At 39.2% G+C, this 20,404-nt stretch overlaps 2 protein-coding genes across 3 annotated transcripts in view; one reads left to right on the top strand and one right to left on the bottom strand.

Moving 5' to 3' along the window:
• The window catches only part of LOC138753110 (sodium/potassium-transporting ATPase subunit beta-1-interacting protein 3-like), a 223,765-nt gene extending 208,320 nt beyond the window's left edge, over window positions 1-15,445 (top strand). Inside the window, exon 6 of the mRNA XM_069915694.1 lies at window positions 12,303-15,445. Coding sequence (XP_069771795.1) covers window positions 12,303-12,316 — 14 coding nt within the window. The 3' untranslated portion in view covers window positions 12,317-15,445. The remainder of the gene's footprint in view (window positions 1-12,302) is intronic.
• Window positions 15,446-16,764: 1,319 nt separating this feature from the next.
• Window positions 16,765-20,404, bottom strand: part of ggh (gamma-glutamyl hydrolase (conjugase, folylpolygammaglutamyl hydrolase)) — a 40,657-nt gene continuing 37,017 nt past the window's right edge. For both annotated transcript variants that reach the window (XM_069921403.1, XM_069921402.1), the window contains one exon: window positions 16,765-19,188. In XM_069921403.1, the coding sequence (XP_069777504.1) occupies window positions 19,052-19,188 (137 nt within the window). In that variant the 3' untranslated portion in view covers window positions 16,765-19,051. The remainder of the gene's footprint in view (window positions 19,189-20,404) is intronic.

Raw genomic sequence — 20,404 nt, 5'->3', positions numbered from 1 at the left:
ACTGAGATGGGGTGTGTGTGTGTGTGTGGGGGGGGGGGGGGGGGGGGAGGGAGGGGGGTACACACAAGATATTTAATTTTAATTCAGCAGCAAGTGAGGCTATTGCCAAATCTCGCACTTTGGATGCAGCATCTGGCAACCAAAATATTGCAATATTCTGAGATTGTTGCTAAAGTACTGCTTAGAGGCATTGCTCTCCCTTGCAATTTGTTTAATTGTAAACCTGTTGTTACGTACTAAATCTGCAGCAATGGTAATAACCACAGACAATGGCATTTTCAAAAAGCAATATTTCTTTATTACTAATTATTAATAACATAACACTTCTTACTTAACTCTAACTTTACCCCACTATGTGCAAGTGTGTGTGTGTGTGTGTGTGTGTGTGTGTGTGTGTGTGTGTGTGTGTGTGTGTGTTAAAACCTAAACCATTATAGTTTAAGCTTGATTCTGGAGATTATTTTAAAGTTCAGTCTCATAAAGCTTTTGTCTTTAAATTCAAAGTCTTACTGCTGTTTAAAAGCAGTTATGGAGTAGGTGAGAGGCATCACGATTCTTTAAATTGTTGTTCAAAAGCAATAATGAAGTAATTTGAAAAATCAAGTCATCAGTCTCTTTACAGCTCACAAATTTCTTTTGTAATGTTGTTTTCAGAACAATGTTTCTTCATACAAATGATTTTGTCTCTCTTGCATGGAGATTTTTGAATCTGTGTTTCACATGATATATCTGTCGCCTTTTCCAAAGAGACAGTGAAGTGGCTATTTTCTTCCATGATGATTTCACAAACCCAGACAAGGGCTACATGAAATAGCCATATGAAAATTGACAGAGTAGAATCTGTCCTCCTCTCAAAGAGACAGCGAAGTGGCTAAATTGCATCGTTGAAAAAAAGAGGGTTGTGCTAAATTGGGGTTTCAACAAATTGATGTAGTTACAGTTGAAATTAAAACACAAATTAATTTTTCATAAACTGACCATCCAAGCTGCTTATGGCAGACCCCAGTCCCCACTGCAGCCCCCAATCCCTGCTGCTTGCAGAAGCCCCAAGTCTGTGTGGCAGCTCCAAGTCCCTCCTGTTCGTGGCAGCCACAAGTTCTCATGGCAGCCCAAAATCCCCACGGCAGCTCCATTCTTACAGCAGCCCAATCCATGTGGCAGGCCCTTCCCCACAATAGCCCCAAGTCCCTACGGCAGTGGACACACACACACACACACACACACACACACACACACACACACACACACACACACACACACACACACACACTTGCACATAGTGGGGTTAAGGTAGAGTTAAGTAAGAAGTGTTATGTTATTAATAATTAGTAATAAAGAAATATTGCTTTTTGAAAATGCCATTGTCTGTGGTTATTACCATTGCTGCAGATTTAGTACGTTTACAATTGAGTGTAAGGTTTACAATTGTACGTTTACAATTGAGTGTAAGGTTTACAATTAAACAAATTGCAAGGGAGAGCAATGCCTCTAAGCAGTACTTTAGCAACAATCTCAGAATATTGCGATATTTTTCCAGTGTTCCTCCTTTTCATAAGGAGAACATAAGCAGCATTTTGTTAATGCATTTCAATCCTGTCTTTCTCACAGGATGGTCAAGTCTCTGTTTCTGGTTTAAAAATGCCTCTGGGTCAGTAATATGTTACTCCAAAATGTCTCATCACATGATACATGACATCATTTCTGACTTTGAAGTCCTTCAAAGTTAATTCATATCTATATGCTAAAAACATCTCTTCCAGAAGATTGTGGATCAGACTCCAATCTGTCTGCACAGCTCAACCAGCAAATGGCTTTCTTGCATACACAGCCATTTCTCCAGCAAACACCTACAGAGGATTTAACGCAAATCCAGATATGCAATGAGTCAATGGACTTGAGTGTCGGGCTACTGCCAAGAGCGAGTACAGGTGCTACCACAGGGACTTGGAACTGCCACAAACAGTGGATACTTAGGGCTGTCGTAAGGACTTGGGGATGTTGTGAAAACTTCGGGCTGCCCTGAGTAGTAGGTACTTGGGGCTCCTGTGGGGATTTGGGGCTGCTGTGAGCTGTGGGAACTTGGAGCTGCTGTGAGAAGTGGGTACTTGGGGCTGCCGTGGGGACTTGGGGCTATTGTGGGGAAGGGGCTGCCACATGGATTGGGCTGCTGTAAGAATGGAGCTGCCGTGGGGATTTTGGGCTGCCATGAGAACTTGTGGCTGCCACGAACAGGAGGGACTTGGAGCTGCCACACAGACTTGGGGCTTCTGCAAGCAGCAGGGATTGGGGGCTGCAGTGGGGATTGGGGTCTGCCATAAGCAGTTTGGATGGTCAGTTTATGAAAAATTAATTTGTGTTTTAATTTCAACTGTAACTACATCAATTTGTTGAAACCCCAATTTAGCACAACCCTCTTTTTTTCAACGATGCAATTTTTTTGGATCCAAACTATCGTGTTATAATGGAATTCCACTGTATTGTTTTAACCTCTCAATGGAGAACAGTCACAAAGCTTTTATGACTGTAGTTCTGAATTAACAGTCCTTTCAAGCGAACAAGCTTCCAGCAGAACAGATTTTTCATCTTTGCAAATGGCTTGCCATCTGTCATCTCAAAGAATGTGTGTTTATGTGTCCCTGTGTCCAAACCCACAAAAACCTAACTTTACTAAGAAGTATATAACTAAAGATTTAACTTTAAAAATTAATATTAGCACAAGTCTGTTTCACCTGTGTTTCTGAAAATGGAAAGTGAACTCTAAAGTTCTTTAAGAGTGTATATCAGGGAAATAAAAAGGAAATGACATGCTTTTGTACTTCAAATTGTACATATCTGCTCTAAGAGTAATCTAGCTGAACCATCACCTATTTTTCAGAACAATCTGACTTTAATTTCCATTTGCTTGAATTGAAATATCAAGCCTGTTCTATAATTGGCAAACAATCCATTCTCAAATGGTGAGAGTTTAAAGGACCTTTTAAACCTATGCTGTAGAAAAGACTGAAATCCGCAACACCTTTTAATAGAGGCGTAATATTGAGCTGACACGTCTTATTGATTAGAGAACATACAGTTAATAATTGCTGCTAAGGTTATTACATGGACAAAAAAATGCCCAATGACTAAAAAAAAGACAGATATCATACTAATTAAAGTGAAAGAATGAATGTAATATTAAAAATTGAAAAAAATGTGTTAGGTTAAATTGGACCAAGATAAATCACTGGGTAAAAATTAGTAATATTCTTTTTTCTCTAGTGGGATTTTGGAAAGTGAACTTTCCTAAGTTTGCAATTTACTTTCAATCAATAAATGATTGTTTCAGAAAATTAGTAGTTTTGCAGAGCAGATACTGTATGTTCAAGTTTATTGTCAGCTGATTGTACATAACTTCTTCAAAACCACTTTTCCAGTGTTCCTCCTTTTCATAAGGAGAACATACGCAGCCTTTTGTTACTGCATTTCAATCCTGTCTTTCTCACAGGATGGACAAGCCACTGTTTCAATCTTGTGTTACCTATAGGATGGCCAGAGTATCTCTGGATCAGCGTGCACACACACAGACACACAGTACACCATACCCTCTACAGCATGTATACATGGCGATCCAAAATAAATAAATATAAGTGATTTGTGTGTTTCTAGAATTGTTCAACAGTCTCACCATCTACAAGAAAAAACTGTTTCCCGGCCTAGCATTCTTGTTTCTTATGCTTCTGAACCTCTTCCTCGAATGGAGTATCTCAAAGAGACTGTGGGATGGATAGTAAGGGTATCTCGATGATTCTCTGAGCCTTCTTCAAGCACTACTCCATGTAGATATAATTGATAGAGTGAAGGGAGACCCCAGTGATCTTCTCAGTAATTTTATTCACCCTCCCTTCTAATCCAGCCAGCCAGGGCACTTTCTCTTCTGTTCCTGTAGAATATTGTAAGGATCTTGGCCATTCGTCTTACCCACCTCAACCTCCTTAGGAAGTGTAACACTGCAGTGCTTTCCTGACTAATGAGGAGGAGGTGTTGGTCCAAGATAGGTTATCCTTTAAATGGATGCCAAGGAACTGTCTTCCCCACTCTCTCAATGATGGAGTCTTTCATATGTAGTGAGGAGTGGTCCCATGTCCTCCTGGAAATAAAAATGGTAGCTCTGCTGGGACTGCTGCAACAGCAGCACTGCCACGGAGAGCAGGAAGAGAAGACATAAGTGCTCTCACACAGGGTTCAACTACTGACAGCTCCTACAGGTTTTAAATGGGCTGTTAATAGAGCCAGTGGTGGTTAATTTTTAAATACTGTGACCGCGGTGTCTGGACCCAAAATGGCGGTGCCTACATTTGGCAGCAGCCTCAAGAGATTCCAGACACTGGGGAAGCAGAGGACTGGTGCAGGGCACCAGAAAATGGGAAGAATACCCCACACTTAAGGGGAAAAAGCAAAGGAGACAACACTACAGGACAGTGACTACCAGCAGTGGTCTAGCAAGTGCCTCTGCAGCTGAAGAACACACAAGCAGTGGGCTACTGGTGACTCAAGGGAAGGAACCCGTGGAGGCTGCGGGCTTCTGGCAACTGCAGTCAAAGGACTCACACCATGCCGCCGACTGCTGCAGACTGGGCTCAAGACTGGCTGAAGGGGTACCCAGTGTTGGAACCGGAATGCAAGAAGGTGCCAATAGCACTGAAGACTTGCTAATCATATCAGTGTGGACTGGTCTGTGTGTCTGCAGAAGCCGCAGGAGAGCTGGAGGCATATCAATGCCTCCAGTGACTCGGTGGGGGGGGGCAGGGGGGAGCTCTTATTTGCTTCTCTTTCTCTGAGTGTAAGGGGGACCCAGGAAATTTCTGCTTATGGTGAATATTTGTCTGCCTTATGACAGACTCAAGTGAATTTTGGGTAATATTACACGTTTTATTACATGACAATAAAGGAATCTTAAAGTCCACTATCATCTCCTTTGGTATGAGTCAATTCTGGCCATGACCAACTTCTAAAAGCATTTGATCACAGTAGATTTGAGCTACTGGGTGATGGTCATTGAGGCAGCTCACACAGCTCTTCTTTGGCACTGGCATGTTGCCCTTTTGAAGCAGATGGGAACCTCTGACTGTAGCAACGAGAGTTTGAAATGTGAAGGTCAATGCAAAGAAAAATAATTAAAATTTATTTTTCAGAAATCCACTCTTTCACAAAAGATTTACAAGCATGGATCAATTGCTTTCTTTTGTTAACTTAGATATAAATAGTCACTTTGCACATAGGGCATTTGTAACCAGATTTTGGGAATGGAATTCAATTTAAGCAGTGGAGAGAAAATTTCCTCTTGAATAAATCGATAAATCTGCACAATTTCTGGGGGTATTAATCCTGTCCGTAATCAGGTCTGTTTTTCTATTGGAATCACTGAGCAGCAATCTGAAGCAGGAAGCTAGGGTTTTTCTGCACCTGTGACCAAGCCCCTAAATTGAACTTTAGCCATCACTGACTCAACACCTATGACATTCCTTATCTCTTACAGGAACATTTTTAGCAGACTCCTCCCATCCACTTTCATTACACAATATTAATGGCCAAATTATATATCAGTATACATCTGTGATGTTCTTAAATTATGAATAAAATCATGTTTCAGAAATGGCAATCCACAAGCATTACTGACAAATTTTAGATTGGACAATTCTCGATCAAGCATATTCCTCAATACCATGATTGAACTGTGTGTGGAGTCTTCTCATCAAAGCTTATGAAACATTGACAGAAGAGCTGATACTCAGAGATTGACAACTTCTTTTTATATTGATGCTTTTATTTCTTGGGTACCAACCCTCTTTTCAATCTTCTTCAGCATGATGCTGAACCAAGCCATGAAAGACCCCAACAATGAAGACGCTGTTTACATCCGGTACCGCACGGATGGCAGTCTCTTCAATCTGAGGCGCCTGCAAGCTCACACCAAGACACAAGAGAAACTTGTCCGTGAACTACTCTTTGCAGATGATGCCGCTTTAGTTGCCCATTCAGAGCCAGCTCTTCAGCGCTTGACGTCCTGCTTTGCGGAAACTGCCAAAATGTTTGGCCTGGAAGTCAGCCTGAAGAAAACTGAGGTCCTCCATCAGCCAGCTCCCCACCATGACTACCAGCCCCCCCACATCTCCATCGGGCACACAAAACTCAAAACGGTCAACCAGTTTACCTATCTCGGCTGCACCATTTCATCAGATGCAAGGATCGACAATGAGATAGACAACAGACTCGCCAAGGCAAATAGCGCCTTTGGAAGACTACACAAAAGAGTCTGGAAAAACAACCAACTGAAAAACCTCACAAAGATAAGTGTATACAGAGCCGTTGTCATACCCACACTCCTGTTCGGCTCCGAATCATGGGTCCTCTACCGGCACCACCTACGGCTCCTAGAACGCTTCCACCAGCGTTGTCTCCGCTCCATCCTCAACATCCATTGGAGCGCTTACACCCCTAACGTCGAAGTACTCGAGATGGCAGAGGTCGACAGCATCGAGTCCATGCTGCTGAAGATCCAGCTGCGCTGGATGGGTCACGTCTCCAGAATGGAGGACCATCGCCTTCCCAAGATCGTGTTATATGGCGAGCTCTCCACTGGCCACCGTGACAGAGGTGCACCAAAGAAAAGGTACAAGGACTGCCTAAAGAAATCTCTTGGTGCCTGCCACATTGACCACCGCCAGTGGGCTGATAACGCCTCAAACCGTGCATCTTGGCGCCTCACAGTTTGGCGGGCAGCAACCTCCTTTGAAGAAGACCGCAGAGCCCACCTCACTGACAAAAGGCAAAGGAGGAAAAACCCAACACCCAACCCCAACCAACCAATTTTCCCTTGCAACCGCTGCAATCGTGTCTGCCTGTCCCGCATCGGACTTGTCAGCCACAAACGAGCCTGCAGCTGACGTGGACTTTTTACCCCCTCCATAAATCTTCGTCCGCGAAGCCAAGCCAAAGAAGACTCAAAGCCCGTATATATAAAATAGAATTAGAAGATAGGAAGCTCCTTAGTTAAATTACATTTAAATGAGGTGCTCCTTTTAAATGTCCCAGGTGAAAATCACAATGTTGTAAAGTCATGCATGTAGAAGCAAGTAATGTACTGTCCAACTGATGTATTTTTTACTCACTGCTAAAAATAAGACACAGCTTACTTTTAATAATGTACTTTGATGCAGCTATGCCATCTAGTGGCTATTCTGTGCAATTCACTATGAATTTTACACCAGTGTCACAATGTTTTCACACAATGCATTTGATCTCTCATCTTCCTTCAAATGTAATAATGACCCACATCATCCGCAGTAATGTCATCATATTCATGTAGAACTGGGGAAGATTTCACAAAGGATGTCAAGGAAATTCCAGATGCTGCTAATTTAGACCTGTTGCTAGTTGATCAAACCTCTGTTTGAACAGGGACGAGTAAGAATAATTTACAAAGGAAATAAATGTTTTAAATTATTTTAACCATATTTTGCACATTTTGCTACATTTTAAATTTTGAAGCAATAGAAATCCTCCAAGACAATGTTATTTTTAAAACAATATTTTTGTTATTAACTATTAATAATATAACACATTGATTAACCTCAACTATGTGCAAATATACCTGTATGTGTGTCTGTGTGTGTCTGTGTGTGTGTGTGTGTGTGTGTATGAGAGAGAGAGAGAGAGAGAGAGAGAGAGAGAGATACCCAAATCATTACATCTTAGGCACAATTTTGGAAAGTCAATTCAAAATTCAGTCTTTGAAAGTCTGTATTGAATCTCAGATTTTGAAGATGTACAGAAGAATTCACAAAGGAGGTGAGAGAGAGAGAGACAATGTGTTAGACTGCTGAAAACTCATGAATCCTTGTTGAGCTGCTTGCAGAGAAATGTATTTTTATTCAAATGATTGTCAGAAATTCCCTTTTTTTGCATAGGGGAAACAAAATATGCGACTTCTATGATGTTTTCAAAACCCAGGCATGGGTCATATGAAATGACCATCAAAATGACCACAATCCAAATGTAGGAATTCCTGTTTCCTTTACCAGATATGGGTCAAAGCGACTATTGGAATGGTCACGGTGGTTCAACAATAATTCCCCTGACAAGGAGAATTAGCAGCAATGTCCATATCACAGAGCCATTCCAACTCAGCCATTTCAGATGACTAGCTCCACACTGAAAAAATGGTTTCTTTAACTGTTTCAAACACATGACTCATAATCATTATGACTCTCTATAATGGTCCCGGCTGTTTTTCCCTTGGATAAACAACCATTGTTCTTGGTTCTTCTGCCAGAACATTACTTTGTTTATAGTCAACACTCAGTGGTGCTATGTATTCTGTAAAAATGTGAAATCCATTAATGTTTTGCTCCCTGCACCAACCCCCAAAGTAACACTCACTAAAATACAGGGGGTTGTAGTAATTTTTAAATTTTAAGAAATGAATGGGGTCTCTATTATGGGATTTGAATGCCCATGAATCTCAGGGACATTCACAAACATTAAACCTCTTTAGCAGTTTTTGAGAGCGGATATCCCAAATGGCACAACTTTTAAAACAGTCTTGTGACCTCCAGCAGTTGTGGAGAGGGGATTTGAGGAATGTGGTGAGTTGAAGAGCAGATCATATGGTGTTGTGGCTGTTTGGCAAGTGATAAAGGGGTTGGCAAGTAATGGAGGGATTGGCCAAGCAGATAAGGTGGAGAGGATTGGCTGAGGAAATTTGCAGTGTGGGAGGATGGAATTAATCTGAGTGTTGTAAAATTAAAGTAACCTCCCTGGAGGAAGATGGACACACCTAACTCTCCATCAGTGAACCAGGTATGATGAAGTGCCTTAGCAGTTGCTGAAGCTGGTCTCAGCTCCCAAGGAAAAACTCAATTCAGTTTTCTGCTGATGGACGTTGCTCAGCACTTGTGCAGCAGGCTTTTTTCCGTGGCATTTGTCAGCATGTGCCTGAATGCTACCCAGGTCATGCTGCATGAAGTGCACTGAAGAATTCTGAAAGGCAATTAAAATTGTGAATCAATTGCCTTTCTGAATAAATGTGGCAGGAAATTGATGAAGCAGCAAAAGGTGTTTGTGTCCAGAACATCTCCCTGAGAAACTCCTGATGTCCAGAGAAGACTGTCCTCTGACCACCAAGCCACTTTTGTCCAAGTTATGAATCTAGTTGGTTGAGAGCTTTATTGAGTTCTGCCTACCTTGAGTATCTCCTGTCTCCAATTTCCTACATTCTTGGTTAGATGCCAGTGTTGCAACTGCACTGGAACAGCTTGGCTATAGGCTCAACTAGTTCTGGAACACAAGACTTCCGCATCACAGGTGGAATATTGTCAAGTCACATCAATTTAACCATGTTTCAACAATTTATATACCATATGTAATAAAAACAGAAAATGCTGGGATCACTCAGCAGGTCAGGTAGTGTACATGGAAATATTAACATCTGAGATGGAGAGAGCTTTGTTGGAATTTGCTAAATTATTGATACCGTTTGGTGTGTCATCTCAGGAGGATGCCATGATAGATTTGACTAAAAATAGCCATGTGCTTAAGCCATGCCTTTCTTGTTCACCGTGCTTGATTCTGCAATTACTTGAGGGAGATGTGGTAGAAACCACATGAACTGTTCAAACGTAACTTTTTAAGGCTAGAGGTGGAGCAAAGTCAATGGTCGCAAGAATACATGGCTCCATTCATGCTACTTTTGTTTCCACTAAACCTGTTATCCTGTGTTTCTGCTTCACAATGTTGGGGTCTCATTTTCAATGATGCTTTATGCTTCTTTTGGCTTTCCTTTCACACCCTCCATTGAACTAATTCCCCAAGCTTTACAGTATGAGGTTTTTGGTGGGATCTGCTGGAATTCTGTACCCACTTTCTTGTAAATTTTCTCCACCATTTATTATCCATTTTTATGAAGGCTGCAATTTAGCCTGCCTCTACCATCTATCCAGGCAGTGCATAAAATGGTTTTCGTCTCATCACCTATGAAATTCTCTTTCCATTGATTTCATATCTCCTCCGTTGGAAACAGCTTCCCACTAATCACTATGTCCAGACCCTTTATTATCTTAGATACTTTGTTTAAATCTCCTTCTCTTCAAAATAAACATTCCCAATCTCTACAAACTATTTTCCTGACTAGCTGATTATCCCTGGAACCATTCTCAGAAAACTTTTCTGGAGCCACTCCTAACACCTTCACTTCCTTCTTATTGAATTGTGTCTTTCTTTACTTGCTGCTTTCTCAACTGGTGCTGTAGCGATTATGTACATATGTCCCCAAGTGGCTCTACTTTTACAACAGTATCTTTCATTTTCTATTGCTTCTCTTCATCCTTTTTTTCCAAGGTACATCACCTCACATTTCTCTCTATTAAATTTCAGATGTCATTTGTATTCTCATTGCACCACCTTATTTATATTTCTGATGATAGCTATTTGCAGGACTTAATTAATAAGATACATTGCATGATAGACAGTAGTCAAAGTAAAACATTCAACATTGTTCACCTTTAGATTACAGTTTCTGCTTTGGTCACAGTTGGGGAAAGAACACCAAAATGTGTTTGAAATTGAGTTAATTAGGCCAAGTTCCCACTAAAATTATTATGTGTAATTACTATTATAAAGTTTCTATAAACCAGTGCAAATTAGGAAGATTTTTTAAAACTTATTTTAATTGATTCAATTAAAAGCATAATTGCATGTATATAATTCAGATGAAAATAAATAGGTGCAGTTCAGCAACTATTATTTAATAAATGATTTTTTTTTTCATTTAAAATGTTTATAAGGTTTCCTGCACCAAGTAAAATGAACAGCATGTGAAGATTTCCTGCTTTGTGGCATTTGGAGACATCCTGTGATGTCATCAGTTATTAGGTCTTGGTTTTGATTCTAAATGCTGAAACAACGTCCTCATTTGTTTTAGATTCTATCGCATCGTTTGGATGATTCATACAATAGAAAGATAACCTCAATACAGACATAAAAATAAATTATTTATCTGAGAATTATCTCTCATTCAAAAAATTCTGATTTAAACCCCAATCTCAGTATTAAAAAAAATATCTCAGTGGATGTTTTCAGCTAATTGCAAGAAGGTAGTGTTCAAACCTGAGGGAGATACATTACCAGTACATTAGTCTGTACATTTAATTTAGCACAATGCAAGGTGAAGGGTGAGCCTAGGAATCTAGTCCAATAGGAGTGGCGTGACAGGTTAAAAGGAGAAAATCTGAGACAATCATGCCATTGAAACTAGCTGCAGCAAGAACATTAGCCTCTATTGAGTGAGAAAGGGGTAAAATTTCTTTTCCATCTCCTGAAACATTTCATCCTCTCTGTAGAACATTTGCTTCCTACCATCAGATTTCCAATATTTTTCCCTAGCTGTCAAGTTCAGCAAGTTTTTATGGATATAGAGATTTGGAAGGTTAGTGAACTGTTAAAGCCAAACCAATCCTTTTCTAAATCTGATATTAATATGTTTACATGTTCTAGCAGGAGCTATGGATTATGATCTGGGGTTTAGTCAATATTCTTTTTCTCACTGAGGTTTTTAACTTCAAATTTCACTACATTTAGTCAAGGAATTTAAAGTCATTTAAATAAATAATATGGAATAAAATGATGGCATCTGTCATGAAGATTGTGTAACCATTGTAGAAATTTGTCTGCTTCGGTAATAGAAGGAAATCTGCTTCCTTTACCATCCGGTGAGTGCGCATCTCCCAATTCATTGCAATGTGTTTGACTCTAAATGCCCTCTGAAGCAAATGAGCAAAGTATTCAGTTCAAGGGGAAATTAAGGATGGTTTTTCCATCAATACCCTCACCTTACAAATGTATTAAAAACACTTCAATTTACATTGTACCTTTCATGTCATAAGTTATTTCTGAAACATAATTGTTGTTGAATGAAGTTATTGTTCATTGATATCTTTTCTGAAATTAACTTGTTCAGGATCAATGGAAATTTTCAAAGTCTGTAAGTGCATAGTTGTACCATGTATTGCGCTGATTAATTCAAGCATTTGACAATCACAAAAAAGATGTGTAATTAGATGTCACTGATGAATACAGCATTGAAGCTGGCCCTTCAGGCACATCACTGATTTCCCTTCAAACTCTATTCATCAATGTGTTCAAACAACCTACTGATATTTTATCCCGGTAAGGTTAAGACTTTCAAGCTATAACTTATATATTCAGAAAATAGCATTGTTTAAAAATGTCCGATGGTGATATATCTAAACTTTTTGCTTCTATTCCAGGTCGAAGTAAATGACAGATGACCATCAATGTGGAGGCCTCTGGCAGTGATGTATTTCAAACAACAATTCAGAGGGCAAAAAAAGGTTATATGTAATATTAGGTGTGGGCAGGTACTCCCACAATTAATTACTGATCAAACTTGTCAAGGACTTATTTTCAGCAAATCCACGTTGATGACCAACTGTTCTTTGTCCTTTGCTGTATGATAATGGTATCTTGTATCGAGCATCTAGTTAAAGTAATAAACACTGTAGCAAACAGTAAAGTTGGTAAAGTCAAGTGATTTGTTTCAGGTAAAACCCACTGTGCGAAAGGAAAGTATTGCTGGATTTGAGCTGAGAGTAAATCAGTCCTTTGACAATATAGCAACTGTTTCTCTGTAGAATATTTAAACAATTCTGTTTTCAACTTGTACAAAATACTTTTTTATGAATTTATGAACTATTAATTCTTAAAACATTTGTAAGATAATGTTAGCAGCCAGTATTTTGTAGTCTTGTGAATGTTACATTTTATGTGAAACATCTTTTAAGCTATTTATGGATTATAGAGTAAGTAAAGAAATCCTTCATTCTTATTATCGCTACATTCTGCTCCCTGAAATATTGGAGGATCTTGTGAGTCTTCGGTGGAGTGGAGCATGTGGCATGATCATATTACCCAAACCACCAGATCTGATTTGCAGCATTCACATTCTCAAAGGCACTTGCCCATTTTAAGTATCTTGGTCTCAGAGCCTGTCAAAAACTACATTTAAAGCCTATACATGGAACACAAATATTTTTGAAACACTCCACAGATTTCTTCTAAAAGTGAGAACTTAAGAATCTCATCATGCCTTAAAAGGTCAAGTGCATGCTTGGATGCGAGTTGGCTGTGCACATATGTTCATATAGGGTTGTCAGGATTGTCACTGAGTGTCTTTGCACAGAACAGGCAGAAGCCAAGTAAAGAGGGCAAGGAAAGCACCACCTCATCTACTGCCCATTCTCTTTCCCTATCAAGTGTTTCATGTCATTTTAAGATATTTTTAAGCATTATCCTACCAACCAATGACTAAGAAAGGCAGCACAGTGAACTGAAGATATTTTAGGTAAAGTGCTATTGTATTCTCCAAGAACCCTGGGAAAAAAAAAACATGTAGTCAATAGTGCTTCTATCTTCTTTCATCCAATATTGTTGATACCTAATATGTGGCAAGGGCCAGTCCTTCAGCTTATCGACATTGTGCAGCACAGGCAATTACAGCACAGTACAGGTCCTTTGGCCCACGATATTGTGCCTGCCTACTGTTAGGTCTGCTTTGTTCATGAATGAGTGAGACAAACACCAGACTGAGTCGAAATCAGGGTTCTTTGTTCTTTATTACCGGATTGTAACACTTGCAACTAACCATGTTAGTCGGAGAATGCATTCTGCCGTTATCAGCAAAATGGTGATTTTTTATACCCTTGGATACGTGCTTAGAACATCATCATATCATTACTTGTCCAATGACTAAAACTGTTGCTATCCTTTCCCTGCTAGCTTCCTGCCTCTCAATCCATCAATGTCTCTCTTATCTTGTAAGTACAAGGATGCATTCACATCTTGTTACAGCCCTGTACAGGGTAACTCCTTACACATTCCCATCTCATGATGTTTTACCTTACACTACTCCACAACAATCTAATCCTTTCCTATCTCACACCCATAACCCACTATTTTTCTTGCATCCATGTGCCTATCTAAGAGTCTTTTGAAAGTCCCTAATAAACCAGTCTCCACCACGACTCCCAGAAATGCATTCAAGGCACCACCAAAAAATTACCTGACATCTCCTCTAAACTCTCCTCCATTCACTTTAATGTCCTCTGGTAATATGCTATTGTTGCCCTGTGAAAAAAAGGTGCTGACTGTCCACCTTATCTATACCCTTCATAATTTTATAGACCTCTCATCCTTCATTGCTCCAAAGTGAAAAGCCCTAGATTTGTCAGCCTTGCTCTACAAGAGTTGCGAGGAAGGAACAAAGAGCCTGCAATGGGATAGTTTAAATTAGAGTGCAAAATAAGTAAACTCACTGAAACACAAGATTCTGAGGAAGGATGTTGACTTGGTGGATGCTGAGGAGTTTCTGCCAGTCTGAGTATATAGACTGAAGATATAACAATGTTACCCATTTCTTCTCACAAAGGTCATGAATCTTTGGAATCCTCAGAGAGGGAATTGTGAAGGCTGAGTGTTTGAAAACATTGACAGGCATTTAAACTACATGGTATAGAGTGGAAAAATCATATCAAAGTCAGGAATGGATCAGCTTGGGCCATCTATACAATGCTTTACTTTTCATTCTCTTCGGCCTACCTTCTGGATTGCTCCCATTTTCTAGGAGCCCTAAAACAATGCCAACCAAGCTCAGAATAAATGATCAACATAAACTTTGCTGATACGAGTCAAACTCAAATATTAAAGAAATACAAAAGCCTCTAGACAGCTGATTAAAACCTTCAGTGAACAGTTTTTGGAAATATTTAATCCAGTGATGTTTTCTCACTGCTTTATCAGTGGGAACATCTTTTAAAGAATAGCTGAATAACTGGAGCCCCAAAACTCTAATCAAGTGCATCAGTTCTTAAGGCATTCTTGTGTCCCTTAAAACAAGAATCCGTACTAATGTTCTGGTCCTCTGGCAGGATAGGAATAGCTCAGGTCAATGTTGCAAAATATAGCCTTCAATTTCAGATTTTCTCCTTTTAACCTGTCACGCCACTCCTATTGGATTAGATTCCTAGGCTCACCCTTCACTGTGCATTGTGCTAAATTAAATGCGTTTAATTCTTTCTGCAGCAATGGAATGTTGGGATAATAGTCAATTATGTGTTGCAATTCTTCTAATTTCAAAAGGTCTTAGAAACTGCCAAGATCCTTCTGATTAAAAACGTGCAAGATTACTCATACAGCTAATGGGTGTACTTTAATGGTAATGTTTTGATATTGGATCTGTTGCATAGACCTGATGAATAAAGCACATTAAGCTTAACAATTTTTAAAATCTGTATATATACACACACACATTATGTGTACTGAGGGTGTTGTTGATAGTATTTTATGTAAACAATTTTTACTTATCTAGAAAGCCTATTTGTTGGGTACCTTGTAAAAACTAGTATGAATGGTATCTTCATGTCATTTTAAATTAATTAAATTGTACATTGGATTACAACCAAGTTACAAGGATCTCCTTTTTTTTTGCATCTCAAATCTTGAACTAGTCCATGGAGAATAGTATTTTTTTCAACCTGTTGAATCCCTTGGATTTGGTGTGCACGTACACACACACCTGTTAATTACTGAACAATCATTTGAGGCACTGTGTTCTTTTCAAAGTTACTGCTGCAGGACACAGAAAATGCTGGTGAACCTAATCGAGTTATTATTGATGTGTTCACTGAAACATGGCAAGAGCTGGCCTATCATGGTCTCCTACCACCTTCCATGCTGAGGAAATGAAGGTTTGAATATCAAGCCTCAACCCAGCATCAAGTCTATGGCTTACTGGGCAGCTGTGACTCCCTGCTTCCTGTATGCATCCAAGACAAAGATTATCGATCGCAAACCAGCAGAGATATATTGCCAATATTCCAACACAAAGTCCTCGAAATAATAGTTGCGGCAAGCACTCCTGGACCAACATCTCCCACATCAAAGCTCCAATTACATTTAGACATTTTGGAAGGGGAAAAAAAATTAATGTGTTTTGCCCTTGATCTCCTTGAGGCTTTTTTGCGGGGGTGAGCCATTCTCCAACTCTAAAGCTCTACTCTTACTGGGAATAATTAAAAGGAAGATGAAAAATGCCTATGATTAGAAGATTATCCTTTGGCCTTCTGGCAGAACTGGGGCATTATTTTTATCATTAGTCCCTAGCAATCTGAAATAAGTCAGGCTCAGTCATTGCATCTGGGCAATGGTCCGTACATCCCAAGGAGCTCATTCTCAAGGTCTGTAATGCAGGTGTGTTTCAGGATAGAGAAGTGGTGGTTTGGGTAGTTCTCCTTAGTTGGAGAATGACTCAATTCCACTTCAGTAGGATTCTTACTGCAATCCTCAAAAAACAGTAAGGTGCACAAATTCTTTCTGAAAATTATGCACACAGAGCTGTAAGATTGTGGTCTGCACAGCTCAACCCTGACAACATTTCTCTTTAAAAATTGCTTTTGTTCACCCCCCAAAAAAAGCCTAAGGAGATCAAGGGTAAAATACATTTAATTTTTTTCCCTTCCAAAATCATAACAAATCTTAATGCATCACATACCTGAAGTAAAATTATCAACCTTAATTCTGGTGGTTTGGGCTACAAAGATCTACTAACTAAAGAAATCTTGGAATTAACTTGAGCAGTAATTTACTGTTTCTGTATTTGAATTTTGCAAGTACAAATTCAGTGGCCTACTTGGGAAATAAGGACAACAGGCAATGTTTGATTTTAATGAGGTTTATCATAGACCAACAGCACAATTTCAATTTCAAGATTTTGTACACCCACCACTAGTGATAAATAGAATAGGCTTGCAGAATTGTACAATGCAATACAAGTTCCATTCAACAAATCATAGGATTTATGCAAAAACAAATACTTCTTACAATGGCAAGTTTTCTCAAAATCAGACGCAGAAATCAGAAACTGAAATGCAAGTTAATATGCTGCTCAAGAAGACAGCTAAATCAAAAATGTTCTAATTTCTTTTTACGTGATCAATTATATTTCACAATAAAACAATACAGCACTTTCCAGAACAAAAAGTTTGGAAATGAAATTAGTTTTAAGCACTGTTAAGTGGATGGGGATGTGAACTGACAACTCATTTTTTAGAAGCTACACAATTTTGTTTCCTCTTTGCACACTGCTTCTGCTGAACAATCTCGCACACTTTATTAAAATAAACAGAAACTCTGATTTATATCCAACTATTGATTTACCCATTCTATAAGCTAAAGTTTTGGAAGGCATATTGCATTGGAATGGGGTTTGTAGCAAAGGTATGTATGGTTTATAATTAAGAAATTGTATTTTTAGTCAATTGACTTACACATTTATATTAATGATTTGGATGACAGGGTGGTAAATTGGGTGAGTAAATTTGCAGACAATACAAAAATAGGGAGAGTTGTGGATAGTGAGGTGGTTTTTTGTGGACTGCAGAAAGATTTGGACTGTTTGGAAGAGTGGGCTGAAAGGTGGCATATGGAGTTTAATGTAGATAAGTTTGAGGTGCTTAATTTTAGGAAGAATAACCTAAATAGGACATATGCAGAGAAGGAGAGGGCATTGAGGAATGCAGAGGAACAAAGGGATCTTGGAATAATGGTTCATCATTCCTTGAAGATGGATTCCCATGTAGATAGAGTAGTGAAGAAGGCTTTTGGTATGATGGTCTTTATAAATCATAGAATATAATATAGGAGCTGGGAGGTGTTGTTTGAGACGGTTTAAGGCATTGGTGAGGCCTAGTTTGGAATATTGTGTGCAGTCTGGTCTCCAAATTATAGAAAGGATATAAATAAGGTAGAGAGGATGCAAAGAAGGTTTACTAAACTGCTGTCTGGGTTGCAGTATCTAGAATATGGGGACTGAATAGACTGGGACTTTATTCATTGGAGCATAGAAGGTTGAGAGGGGATTTGATAGAGGTATTTAAAATTATGAAGGAACAGATAGAGTAGATGTGAATAGGCTCTTTCCCCTGAGGGTAGGGGAGATTAGAACAAGGGGTGATAAGTTAAGGGTTGGGGGAAAAACTTTAGAAGTAAAAGGATGCTTCTTCCCTCAGAGAGTGGTGGCTGAGTGGAATGACCTTCTGGAAGAGATAGTTGCGGCAAGGTCAATTCTGTTATTTAAGAGGAGGTTGGATGAGTGCATGGATGTGAGGGAGTTTGAGGGTTATGGGCATGGAATAAGTACGTGGAACTAGTTGGAGTTTCACATAAATCGGTGCAGATTAGAAGGGCCAATATGGCCTGTTTCCATGCTGTAATTGTTATGCTACACAAAATTCACTTCCAAGCTTCAAACTTTAGCCTTTATTCAAAAAGACATAGGATAATTTAATTTTATCTTTAGCATTTCTGCATTCAGCAGGAGGGAACTACATTGATCATAAATTATCAAATATAGATCGTATTTAATAAATTTTCTGGGAACCCTGAAGATAACAATTTACTTTCACTTTGTATTCTGGCTGGGGAGAGCATGTTATTCAGATACTTCCCTTCATATAAAATTCCTTTGAGTTTGCAAGTACAAAATGGAGAATTCAGTTTTACATTCACCGTGACTATCTACAATTGGGAATTGGATGCAAGATATAAACCGATTCCTTGTGGAGCTAATTATTTCAACACATGGAAATCAGCACTGTTGACTGACCTTGTCTGCACAGCAAAGCAAAGATGTTGTGCTTCTTGTAAAATGCACACTGTCGGCAAAATGGATGATCCAAGCTAGTCAGGAAGAACAAGCAGAAACAAAAATCTTCCAACATTCATCAACTTTATCCTAATACTGATACCTTAGGGACAAAAACAAATTATTTCCTAATTTGGCCACAAAGTTACCATTGTCCATTTAGGACAGGAATCATGAGAATCAAGAGATTACATTTAAATTGCATATTCTGACTTCAAGCTGATTGAAAAACCATAAAATTCCAAACAGGTTCTCCCTACCATTGCACAAAAAGAGGATTTATTTCCCAAACTCCACTTCTTAAGAGAAATGGTTGTTATCAATTAAATAAATCTGTTCAAAGCTGGAGATGTTGCCAGTGTAAACTGGTACTTTGTTATAAATCAAAGCCCTCATTTCTTCTGTTTCGTCAGGGAAATGATGTATATTCTTCCGAGCTGAAAAAAGTAAGGGAGACAAATATGGATAAAGTAACATTTTGCAAGGAAAGTGACATCTCAAAATATGTATAGTGACATTGCAAGGAAATTGCTTCATTTATGAGGGTAGAGCAGTGGATGTTGTCTATATGGACTTCAGTAAGACCTTCAATAAGGTTCTGGATGGGAGGTTAGTTAGGAAGGCCAAGTCCTTGGGTATTAATTTGGAGATAGTCAAATGGATTCAACAGTGCCTGGAAGGAAGGTGCCAGAGAGTAGTAGTAGATAATTGTTTGTCAGGATGGAGGCCGGTGACAAGCAGTGTACCTCAGGATTCGGTATTGGGACCATTGCTGTTTGTCATATATATTAATGATTTGGAGGATGGGGCGGTAAATTGGATTAGTAAATATGCAGATGATACCAAAATAGGGGGAATTGTGGATGATGAAGAGGGTTTTCAAAGATTGCAGAGGGATTTAAACTGCTTAAAGGAGTGGGCAGAAAGATGGCAGATGGAGTTTAACGCTAATAAGTGTGAAATGGTTCATTTTGGAAAGAATAATCAAAGCAAGACATATGTGGTAAATGGGAGAGCATTGAAGAATGCAGTGGAGCAGAAAGATTTAGGAATAACGGTGTATTGTTCCCTAAAGGTAGGAGCGCATGTGGATAGGGTGGTAAAGAAGGCCTTTAGTATGCTTGCCTATATAAATCAGTGCATAGAATATAGGAGTTGGGAAGAAATGATGAAACTGTACAAGGCATTGGTGAGGCCAAATTTAGAGTATTGTGTGCAGTTTTGGTCACCGATTTATAGGAAGGATATTAACAAGATAGAGTGCAGAGAAGATTTACAAAAATGTTGCCTAGGTTTCAGCATCTGGAATACAAGGAAAGATTGAGCAAATTAGGTCTTTATTCCTTGGAACATAGAAGGCTGAGAAGAGATTTGATAGAGGTGTTAAGATGATGAGAGGGGTAGATAGAGTTGATGTGGAAAGACTTTTCCCACTGAGAGTAGGAGAGATGGATACAAGAGATCATGGGTTGAGAGTTGAAGGTCAAAAGTTTAGGAGTAACGTGAGGGGGAACTTCTATACTCAGAGTGGTTACTGTGTGGAATGGGCTTCTGGGAAAGCTGGTGGAGTAATTTTGTCATTTAAGAAAGAGTTGGATGAGTATATGGATGGGAGGGGGATGGAGGGATATGGGCAGGGTGCTGGTAGGTGGG

This window comes from Narcine bancroftii, chromosome 2, assembly GCF_036971445.1.
Source record: "Narcine bancroftii isolate sNarBan1 chromosome 2, sNarBan1.hap1, whole genome shotgun sequence".
Classification (NCBI taxonomy): Eukaryota; Metazoa; Chordata; class Chondrichthyes; order Torpediniformes; family Narcinidae; genus Narcine; species Narcine bancroftii.
The sequence above is the reverse complement of the archived record's forward strand: the minus strand, read 5'-3'. Positions and strand labels throughout refer to the sequence as shown.